The following is a 12,047-nucleotide window of genomic DNA, read 5'->3' as shown; positions in this document are numbered from 1 at the left end:
GGCCTACAAAGACAAACCAATAACAAAGCAATTAGAAATGAATGTGAACCTGTGACAAACACTCTCCTCAAGGGGCTAGGTGAGGCTCAAGGCCACTTCCCCTCATTCAAGATGAGTTTTTCCTGGCAGCTGTAATACTCTTTCCTTTCCTCACATCTGTTGGTGTTCCACCAGTAGCAAAATGATATGACAGAGAGAGAGAGAGAGAGAGAGAGAGAGAGAGAGAGAGAGAGAGAGAGAGAGAGAGAGAGAGAGAGAGAGAGAGAGAGAGAGAGAGAGAGAGAGAGAGAGAGAGAGAGAGAGAGAGAGAGAGAGAGAAGAATGGAGAATCTGACGCACAAACTTGAAAAAGAGCTTTTGATATACAATGCGTTGTTTTCCATTGTACTGTGCATCTTTAGACATCCACACAACAGTGGTATAAACCAGTAGAAAATGTATCCAGTCATTATGAGCAGTCTTAAAATCAAGAATCTGATATTTGTTTTTCAGTAAAACGGCAGCCCTGCCTCTTGTTTTGGTATGCAGCTGAGGGATGTGGCTGGAAAAATTATTCATAGACCATTGAAACAATTCCCAGATCCCAGATTGTAGCTGTAAATCTAATGCCTAGTGAGTTGTAAATGCATTAAAAATCTCACTGCACCTTCTAACTGCCACTTCCTCATATCTAGCAAACAGACAAGCAGCATGATCTGATTATGAGCTTCTCACTTGACTACTTAATAGCAGCAAGGTAAATAAAAGGGCATGGTAATAAAACAAAATGTTTTGAGGAAATTGTGTGTGTATGGTGTGTGTGTGTGTGTGTGTGTGTGTGTGTGTGTGTGTGTGTGTGTGTGTGTGTGTGTGTGTGTGAAATACCATTTCATTACCCCCCCCCATGACATATTTGCCTGGTCGATCAGTTGAAGGCGTCTGGCAATGCAACTAAATTGAAAGCACTTTAGTGATCTCCCTTCCCTGCATAGTGCACACATTCCTTTCCCAGGAAGGCAACTGAGTTCAAACGATTCATTCTTATCCAAGGCTACTCAATAGACACTGTTACAGAAGGCTCCCACAAAACAAAGAAACTGTTGCTGGTCTCAAATCAAATTCTTATTCTGTTTGATAAAGGCTGGACACGTAGGCTATCCATCCCTCCCCAACATTTGTTTCTAGACGTTTATTTAATAGCTCATGAAAACACCTTTATTCCACATGCGGGGACATTGCATTCCTCTTTCTAAAATGTTTGCATTAGCAATATGATTTAAACAATTTTCGAAACAGTTTCCAAATCAGAAATTCAAACGCTCTGTTGTAACATCATTCATCCAGTGTCAGAAAGTGTCAATCAGCGAAGCACCAAACCCAAGTCCCGTTATCATTGTTCGGAAGTAGCATATTCAATCAACAAGTCGTCAATAAATCATAAACAAGAAGAAAACAATTGTATTTCACTTACCCATCTTAAGCTATTTCTCTTCACTATGATGGTGAATAAAGGTTATCAGGTTGTAGACCTCAGTAGCAACTTTCGAGATACAGCAGTCCAGTCCAGTCCAATGTGGGTCGCAATGCACAGGCAAAAGGCAACCGGACCTTGCGACTTAACAGTAATCAGTCGAGCGGGTGAACTGGCAAGCACATAGCTAGTTCTAGAGGGGAAAATCCGGAGGAATCAATGGTGTTTTGTCCGACCGAATTAATGAGTAAAGAAAACGGACAAAAGTACAGTATTGTGTGGTCTGTCCGAAGTTAAATCCATGGGTCATTTTGACTGTCTGCAGGCTTATGTGAAATGTGGAGAGATTTAACAAAGAAAAATCACACAGAGCATCGGTTGTCTGTATGTCTGGCTACACTAATGCTTAAAGTTCAAGTCATCAATTCAAACAGTGATTATTGAATATGCCTACAGTTCAAAAGTCGATTAAACCCTATATTTTTACATTGGACACCACAAAAATGTGAATTTAGATGGTCAATAAATCAATAAAATACTTGGGGTAGCCTAGCTTAGGTTGTAGCCTATTGCTTTATAAACAGGTAGTAGGTAGGCCTAGGTTTGCCGAAACATCAGGCTGTTACCATGGTTACTCCATGATATCAGTCTGAAAAAAGTATCTGTATCTACTAGAGAGAGTCGCTGTAATATTCTCTACGAGAGAGAGAATGTGGAATAAAATGATATTTGAGGTTACTTTACAGGTTGTACATGCTGTTGGTCCTTTTGGCGGTAGGAGGTGGAAAGTATTGTTTACCTGACTTTTTCCCGCTCTGGTAGGTTCAGTCGTTTGTATATTCAATCTCTTGACTGATTGCAGGTGATGTAGTCAAACGAAGCATGTTTCCTCGCAACCAGCTAGAAGTGTTTGCCATTTGGTCTGTTGTTTGGTTAGGCTCGGCCATATTGTGCAAGTGTTCGTGTGCAAATTGTATTAGTATTGAAAATAAAAACTGGAAGTACAACAGATATACAGACCAGCTACTGAAAGTTGGATTAATAACACTACTCTATTTTGTCTCAATTTTCGAGCAGCAGAAGGTCAAACCGCACAGACAACCGGTAGAGCAAGTTTAAATGTAATTTTATTCAACATTCTGGCTTGTAAGGAACATTAACACAATTTTGCACACAAATGTGTCAGGCTGCATACCAAATATTTGTGTATTACAGCCTGATCAATCAGACTAGGCCTAGGCTAGTCCCGAATGTGGTGATGCTTTCCGTTGACTGTGGTGATGCTTTCCGTTGACTGTGGTGAAGCTTTCCGTTGACTGTATGGCATAGCCACGCACAATTAGGCTACATAGAATAAGAAACTAAACGTCCCTTGTCATGAACGTTGAATAAACATAGTCTGCCGATTGCCCTTGGGGTTGGTTCTTAGTAGGGTCGAAATTTGAGACTAAATATCCATAGGAAAGTATTATTAAACCGACTTCAAAACATGGGTCTCACGGACTCCTGACCAATTCTGTTATTTTGTGGGGGGGTTTGTGCTGATCGTAACTTTTTTTGTACATAATGTTTCCGCCATCGTTTCCTATGACCGAAAATAGCTTCTGGACATCAGAACAGCAATCACTTACCTCGATTCAGATGAAGATTTGGACTTCAACGAATCGGAGGCGCAGGACATACTGTTCACCCCGGACCCCTATCAAGGGGACCTGAATAACTGTAATATCCTATGTTTCTCTGAGGTGTGGCTGAGCAAGGACATGGACAATATACATCTAGCTGGTTTTTAACTATGAATCATCAGGACAGAATGGCAGCGTCGGGTAAACTCAAGGGCTTGGAGGTGTGTGTCTCTTTGTCGCTGGTGAGCGATCTCTAATATTAAGGAAGTCTCAAGGTTCTGCTCGCCTGAGTTAGAATACCTCATGATAAGCTGCAGACCCCACTATTTACCAAGAGAGTTTATCTATATTTTTCGTAGCTGTCTATTCACCACCACAAACCGATGCTGGCACTAGGACCGCATTCAACAAGCTGTGTATTGTCATAAGCAAACATCCAGGCAGCTCTCCTATTAGCTGGTGATTTTAAGGCAGGGTAACTGAAATCAGTTTTACTTCATTTCTTCCAGCATGTCACCTGTGTAACTAGAGGCGTCAAAACTCTAGATCAAACAACACATCCGCCACGCTGACCCTCAACACGCGGGCCCCTCAGGTGTGCGTGCTTAGTCCCCTCCTGTACTCCCTGTTCACCCACGACTGCTTGGCCGCGAACTACTCCAACCCCATCATTAAGTTTGCTGATGACACAACGGTGGTAGGCCTGATCACCGACGATGATGAGACAGCCTATAGGGAGGAGGTCAGAGACCTAGCAGTGTGGTGCCAGAACACAAGACAAAGGAGCTGATCATGGACTGCAGGAAACGGACGGCTGAGCACTCTCCCATTCACATTGACAGGGCTGTACTGGAGCGGGTTGAGAGCTTCAAGCTCTTGGTGTCCACATCACTAAGGCTCTATCATGGTTCACACACACCAACACAGTCGTGAAGAGGGCACGACAACGCCTCTTCCCCCTCAGGAGGCTGAAAAGATTTGGCATGGGCCCTCAGATCCTCAAAAGGTTATACAGTTGCACCATTGAGAGCATCTTGGCTGGCTGCTTCACCGCTTGGTATGGCAACCTGCCATCCAGCACCTCTGTACCAGACAGAGGAAGGCCCTAAAAATTGTCAAAGACTCCAGCCACCCAAGTCATAGACTCTCTCCTAACCGTACCGATGCACCAAGTCTGGAACCAACAACCAACAGGACCCTGAACAGCTTCTACCCCACAAGCCATAAGACTGCTGCACACTATTATGACCACTCTATGGAAAGGGGAGACACTCACGAACACGATGGTGTTCTCCGTGTCACTCGTCTAAAGTGTCACTCGTCTGAAGGTAACCGGTACCGGTTTTAAAAATTACCTGGTACATTGTCAACCCAGCAAACCAAAATTGGTTCTGTGAAGGTTCCCAGAACATTTGTTAGGGCGCGGCAAATGTTCTCATAACACAAAAACTGTCCAGTCGTGGTGATGATTATAGAATGTTTGTATAACATTCACCTGGTGTTGCAAGAACGTTCATAGAACACATTTAATCTGTTATTTAAAGGTTCCCAGAAAGTTGTATTAAGTTGTGGGTAGAGTCTTGTGAGAACAATATGGGGACATCACAAAAGATATGTTCCCAAAACACAAAAACTGTCCAGTTGTGCGGGTGATTTTACAATGTTTCTTTTAGGGTGCAAAAAACATTCACCTGATTTTACAAGAACGTTCCCAGAACACATTTAATCTGTTTTTTAAAAAGGTTGCCAGAATATTTAATTAGGTTGTAGGAACAGTCTGGTGGGAACACTGTGGGGACATCACAAAAGACATGTTCCCAAAACACAAAAACTGTCCATATTATTCTTTTAGGGTGCAAAAAACATTCACCTGGTATTACAAGAACGTTCCCAGAACTCATTTGGTATTTTCTTTAAAGGTTCCCAGAGTGTTGCACTAGGTTGTGGGAACAGTCTGGTGGGAACATTGTGGGGAAATATTATATGCAAACATTGCATTTTAGGGGAATGTTCTGTGGTGGTTGTTTTAGATGTTGCACACAACATTTTAGTGAATGTTAGAACATTCCAAGGACATTTCATCTAAAACATTTTCATAAATAAATATAATTTTATCAAAAGCATTCTCAGAATGTTTTTGTGATGTTATCATCCTAATGTTAGATAAAACCCTAACTAGAACTTAATGGGAATCTTAGTGTCACGTTCGTTGTGTAAATGATCGGACCAAGGTGCAGCGTGGTATGCGTACATGTTTAATACATAAATAAACACTTGACAAAATAACATTCCGGCTCCGCAGTCCTCCTGCGATGCACCAAGCCCTGTCTGGACCCTGGTGTGGGAGGCCCCGACCCTGAAGAGGGGCCGACGTCTGGTTCCGGCATGGGGGAAGAGTAGAAGACCGGACCCGGACTAGGCACCAGTGAAGCGGACTGCCCCGGCTCTGGTAAGGAGCAGATAACCGGAGCTGGACTAGGCACCGGTGGAGCGGACTGCTCTGGCACTGGAGTGAAGCAGCTGACCGGAGCTGGACTAGGCACCGGTGGAGCGGACTGCTCTGGCACTGGAGTGGAGCAGCTGACCGGAGCTGGACTAGGCACCGGTGGAGCGGACTGCTCTGACACAGGAGTGGAGCAGCTGACCGGCGCTGGACTAGGCACTGGTGGAGCGGACTGCTCTGGCACAGGAGTGGAGCAGCTGACCGGTGCTGGACACTCTGGACAGCAGACTGTCACTGGAGGCTCTGGACTGCAGACCGTCGCTGGAGGCTCCGGACTGCAAACCGTCGCTGGAGGCTCCGGGCCATGGACCATCACAGGAGGCTTCGTGCCATGGATCATCACAGGAGGCTTTGTGCCATGGATCATCACTGGAGGCTTCGTGCCATGGATCATCACTGGAGGCTTCGTGCCATGGATCATCACTGGAGGCCGGCAAGTGTGGGGTGCTGGCACAGGACGCACTGGGCTGTGAAGGTGCACTGGCGACACAGTGCATAGAGCCGGCGCAGGATATACTGGGCCGTGGAGGCGTACTGGAGGTCTGGAGCGTGGAGCTGGCACAACCTGTCCTGGCTGGATGCTCACTTTAGCCCGGCAAGTGCGGGGCGCGGGCACAGGACGCACTGGGCTGTGAAGGCGCACTGGCGACACAGTGCGTAGGACCGGCGCAGGATATACTGGACCGAGGAGGCGTACTGGAGACCAGGTTTGCTGAGCCGGCACAGCCCGTCTTGGCTGGATGCTCACTTTAGCCCGGCAAGTGCAGGGCGCGGGCACCAAGCACACCGGGCTGTGAATGCGCACTGGAGACATAGTGCGTATCACCGCTTTACAGGGTGCCTGAACGGTCACCCGCTCCCTAAAGCGAGTGCGGGGAGTTGGCTCTGGTCTGAAACCTGCCTCCGCCAACCAACCCCGTGTGCCCCCCCCAAAAAAATTATTGGGGCTGTCTGTCGGGCTTCCTTCGTCGTCGCCGTTTATCCTTCCTCGCTGCCTCCGTCTGCTCCCAAGGAAGGCGATCCATACCTGCCTGGATCTCTTCCCACGTCCATGATCCTTTTCCGTCTAATATCTCCTCCCATGTCCATGATGTCTGCTCCTCCTGTTCACACTGCTTGGTCCGTTGGTGGTGGGATCTTCTTTCACGTTCGTTGTGTAAATGATCGGACCAAGGTGCAGCGTGGTATGCGTACATGTTTAATATATAAATAAACACTTGACAAAATAACAAAAGCAACTGAACGTGAAGTTCTAAAGGCTAACAGCCACAAGCAGAAACAGAAACAAGATCCCACAACATAGGTAGGCAAAATGGCTGCCTAAGTATGATCCCCAATCAGAGACAACGATCGACAGCTGCCTCTGATTGGGAAGCACACCCGGCCAACATAGAACTAGATAAACTAGATTATCTAGCCTTCACACCGTGACCAAACGAACTAGAGAAATAACAGGGCTCTCAAGGTCAGGGCGTGACACTTAGCTGATGTTCTGGGAATGTTCCTGGTTTGCTGGGATGTTATCGTTACTCATTGTGTATTTATAATTACTTTTATTACTAGGTGTTTTACTTTTTCTATTATTTCTCAATTTTCTTTCTCTCTGCATTGTTGGGAAGGGCCTGTAAATAAGCATTTCACTGTTAGTCTACACCTGTTGTTTATGAAGCATGTGACAAAAACATTTTTATTTTATTTTATTTGAGTAAGTTCAAATGTAATTGTATTCAACATTCTGGCTTGTAAGGAAACTTCCCACGTTTTTGCCGTGCTTAGTTTCAGGCTGTGTAAACAGAAGCTGGTATTACAGTCTGATTTATCAGCCTTAGCTGCTTTTAGCAACGCTAGTATACACTAGCAATGCTAAGAGTTAGCTTGCCACAAAACCAGATAGTCCACCGAAAGCCAGAACTTAAATACAATTTAATTGTCTGTAGGGTTGGTCCTTATGCAGGGGGGAAATTGAGAGAAAAAAAATCGAATAGAACATAAATTAAACCGACTTTCCAAACCACAGGCAAAGTGAAAAAACAAACATTTAATGGAACGTATCATTAAACTTGGGTCTGTTGTAGAGCCATGCAGTTCCTCTCCACTTACCTCACACACACACACACATACATACATACATACATACATACATACATACATACATACATACATACATACATACATACATACATATACACACCCACCCCTTCCTGTCATTGTTGTTTATCAAGTTTAGGGGAAATTAGGTCTCTATCTAGTCCTTCCATAGGCACATATAATTATATGGTGCTGCATGTGAATTGCTTTCCTGTTATAAGCTACTCTATAGCATATTTATGTACACAAATATTATAGCTGAAAAATATATTATATACTGAAATATTTATATTGAAATTATCATTTGGTGTCCGATTCCATCGCAGTTTATTTAGATTATACTGTAGGTTTTGCTTTTTGGGCCTTAGCATTGGCAACATTGCACCTGTGCACAAGTCATGCCAATCTATTTCAATAATGTCCGATCTGTCAGCCTTCGCCCGTCGTCTGCATTCACACACTCACATTTGCTCTCATTCTTTCACTACTGTTACTAAACACACCCTTTCCCCCTACAGTAGACTCAAAAACAACCCGACAGGTGTAATACCCAGCGTAGTGCTGCCATCTTCTGGTCATTCCGTGATAGGACACATGTATAATATCGTTCATTAAAATTGGGTGTCACTCAATATTGTTTTTCCATTTGGTGCATTCAGCTTGCTGCGCCTAATACACCCCTCCTCTTTTTACTCACTAATACAGACACATTGTTTACTTTTTTTTATCTGATTGATTCACAAAGCGATGTAGTAATGTATAGGCTATCATCAGCTATGAATTACCCAAATATCTATTCATATCACGTCAATTTATCGTCAATTAATTCCCACCGATCTTCTTAAATTATACATGACTTGTAATATTACATAAGACGATCATGATAGGGAACACCAAAACTAAATGTATTGTAGCCAATGTAGGCTGTACCAATATCATTACATACAGTGCTTGGAATTACGAATTAGAATACGTGAGTATTTCGAACGCTCTAACAATGGAATAGAAAATGATCGAGTTATTTTGGTTGGACTACGATCTGGTGAAGCCTATTTATGGCGGCTAGGCACCGCCTACTGGTCAAGATGACTCGAAATAAAACACTGATATGCCTTTAACCGTGAAACCGATGCCTGGTATCTTTGATTGCCAAGCTAAACAACCAATGGACGTCCAGAAAGCAATCACGTGGCTAAAACCGTCCCCTTGAGTAGCCAATCGTTGCAGCCGCAGCAAAGCCTCTTTGAGCCTACCACGTCCTCTAACTCTGACAATGTGTGTCTGACCAGCGATTTCAGAACCACTTCGCTGTCCACTGACCGGATCAGCAAAGGTAAGGAAACTCAAGATTTGCACTTTCTTATTGCACTTTGAATGATTTTAAAACGTCCCTAAGATATTCAGGGACTCAGACAGATACAATATAGTAATCTAAACATCCCTTGTGGTTTAATTAGCACATATTAAATACATAACCATGTGGGGGTTATTAGGCTAATCGTATTGAATAGACTGGAGTGGAGTCGCTGATGCACCCTAGGATACTGTGGAAACTCGCTGGAACTCTGTGTCCACAACCCATATGTCAACTCATTGCGTCATATTGCAGGCTAAACTTCCTTGTAACTTACACGGTGCACGGGTCATGGTCTTGGACAGTGTAGGTTTTGTATTGTAGTTGTAGCTTACTACTATGATAGGGGTAGGATAAACTAATCAAGTGCTAAGTAGCCTAGTCCACCTGGTATGTTACAGTAAATCTGGGACAAGAGTGTAGCATGCAGAGTTTACTCTAAAAGGCTATTTATTCTACACATCAGCATGTGAATCATTACATTGGTGGTTTTAGCTTGAATGCTATTATTGCAGATGAGTTTGATCCATCAGACAGCAGTGCTAACATAGTCTTGCCTAGTGTTTAATGTAAGTAAAAGCCTACCACTGCCAACCACGTGTTGTTGTGTTGAATGGCAAATGCATACAATCCTCATATTTACCTGTGTTTTAAGTTATCACACATTGCTCTGCGTTTTTGCAATGGTGCCTTGCATGCAGTGGAACACTATGGGTTCCCAGGTGAATTCTCTCTGTCTCCCCACACTGACAGCCAGCAGTGTCATACTCAGGGGTCTCTATTAACTCTAACATTATACAGTACACTGTCATCAACCACCTGTCAACAAACCACCACACCGTTAAACATCTCCTAAACGGCCAGCGTCAGTAAGAGGAGAGGAACGAATTAGACAGAATCCACTGAGGATACTGTAGCGAGTAACAGGTTTTTCATTTTCACACATGAACTGACTGAATTAATTAAGACTAAGCTATTAATAGCCGCTAGTGGCTCAGCGTACTGTATCATCCAAGTACTGGGGAAGAGAAGAGCAAGCAGACGCCATACGGTCCTATATACGGTCCTATATACAGTCCAGCATGATATTGGGGGAAATAGGGAGAGAAGCTTTTAAACACGTATCTGTTGATATAACCTAGTCTTGAGTCTGCCGAGGTTGTGTCCATCTTGACGTTTCCCACAGGGTGCATGATGGTCAACGTGATTGTGATTGTACAGGTGTGCAAAAGATGATTTGATCTTAGTTCATTTTTGCCAGGGCTGGACAACATTATTTACAGGCTGAGATAGAGCACCTTTCACAGTACTGGCACTGTATTTATAAACTGTTGACAAATCGAGAACTTGGGACTTTAAGGTTCTAGTCACATAATAAGTTGCATGGACTCACTCATTGTGTAATAATAGTGTTTAACAAGATTTTTTAATGACTACCTCATCTTTGTACCCCACACATACATTATCTGTAAAGTCCCTCAGTCGAGCAGTGAATTGGAAACACAGATTCAACCACAATGACCAGGGAGGTTATTCAATGCCTCGCAAAGAAGGGCACCTATTGGTAGATGGGTAAAAATAAAAATAAAAATCGCAGACATTGAATATCCCTTTGAGCATGGTGAAGTTATTAATTACACTTTGGATGGTGTATCAATACACCCAGTCACTACAAAGAACTCAGTTGCCGGAGAGGAAGGAAACCACTCAGGGATTTCACCATGCGGCCAATGGTGACTTTAAAACAGTTACAGAGTTTAATGGTTGTGATAGGAAAAAACTGAGGATGGATCAACAGAATTGTAGTTACTCCACAATACTAACCTAAACGACAGAGTGGAAAGAAAGAAGCCTGTACAGAATAGCAATATTCCAAAACCTGCATCCTGTTTGCAATAAAGCAAAACAAAAAATGTCCTGAATACAAAGCATTATGTTTGGGTCAACTCCAACACAACACATCACTGAGGATCACTCTTCATATTTTCTAGCATGGTGGTGGCTGCATCATGTTATAGGTATGCTTGTCATCGGCAATGACTAGGGATTTTTTTTGTATAAAAATAAATAGAATAGAGCTAAGCACAGGCAAAATCCTAGAGGAAAACCGGATTCCGTCTGCTTTCCAACATACACTGGGAGAAAATGCACTTTTCAGCAGGACAATAACCTAAAACACAAGGCCAAATATACACTGGAGTTGCATGCCAATAAGACATTGAATGTTCCTGAGTGGCCTAGTTACAGTTTTGAATTAAATCGGTTTGAAAATCTATGCAAGACTTGAAAATGGCTGTCTAGCAATGATCAACAGCCAATTTGACAGAGCCTGAATCATTTTTTAAATAATAATGTGCAAATATTGTACAATCCAGGTGTGCAAAGCTCTTAGAAACGTACCCAAAAAGACTCACAGCTGTAATCGCTGCCAAAGGTGATTCTAACATGTATTGACTCAGGGGTGTGAATACTTATGTAAATGAGATATGTTTGTATTTCATTTTAAATAATGAGCAAATTTTTCTAAAAACCTGTTTTCACTTTGTCACCATGGGGTATTATGTGTAGATGGGTGAGAGAGAAAAAATCTATGTAATTCATTTTGCATTCAGACTGTAACACAACAAAATATGGAATAAGTGAAGGGGTATGAATACTTTCTGAAGGCACTGTAACACTCTAAATACCCCAATTCATGTTGTGAGGTTCAAAAGAATACAAGATAAAAATCACTGACACCATTCAAACCAATGAGGGTTCTGAACTTTAAAGCCCATTATCTCAGAATCATCTTTTTGCAGATAGAACCTTATCGTCCCAAGCTCTCGAAATGTACAGTGCTTTCGGAAAGTATTCAGACCCCATGACTTTTTTCCACATTTTGTTACGTTACAGCCTTATTCTAAAATTTATTCAATTAATCTACACCCAATACCCCATAACGACAAAGCGAAAACAGGTTTTTAGAATTTTTTGCAAATGTATTAAAATAAGAAACAGAAATACCTTATTTACATAAGTATTCAG

The 12,047-nt window shown here is 42.9% G+C and overlaps 2 protein-coding genes across 2 annotated transcripts in view; one reads left to right on the top strand and one right to left on the bottom strand.

Moving 5' to 3' along the window:
* Positions 1-1,592, bottom strand: part of gpm6ab (glycoprotein M6Ab) — a 62,123-nt gene extending 60,531 nt beyond the window's left edge. The window contains exon 1 of the mRNA XM_041859201.2: positions 1,451-1,592. Within this exon, the coding sequence (XP_041715135.1) occupies positions 1,451-1,454 (4 nt within the window). The 5' untranslated portion in view covers positions 1,455-1,592. The remainder of the gene's footprint in view (positions 1-1,450) is intronic.
* Positions 1,593-8,742: 7,150 nt separating this feature from the next.
* wdr17 (WD repeat domain 17) overlaps positions 8,743-12,047 on the top strand; it is a 31,660-nt gene continuing 28,355 nt past the window's right edge. The window contains exon 1 of the mRNA XM_045209911.1: positions 8,743-8,999. The gene's annotated coding sequence lies outside the window, so the exon portion shown is untranslated. The remainder of the gene's footprint in view (positions 9,000-12,047) is intronic.

The sequence above is a fragment of the Coregonus clupeaformis genome, chromosome 31, assembly GCF_020615455.1.
Source record: "Coregonus clupeaformis isolate EN_2021a chromosome 31, ASM2061545v1, whole genome shotgun sequence".
NCBI classification, from domain to species: domain Eukaryota; kingdom Metazoa; phylum Chordata; class Actinopteri; order Salmoniformes; family Salmonidae; genus Coregonus; species Coregonus clupeaformis.
This window is presented reverse-complemented; position numbering and strand designations above follow the sequence as displayed.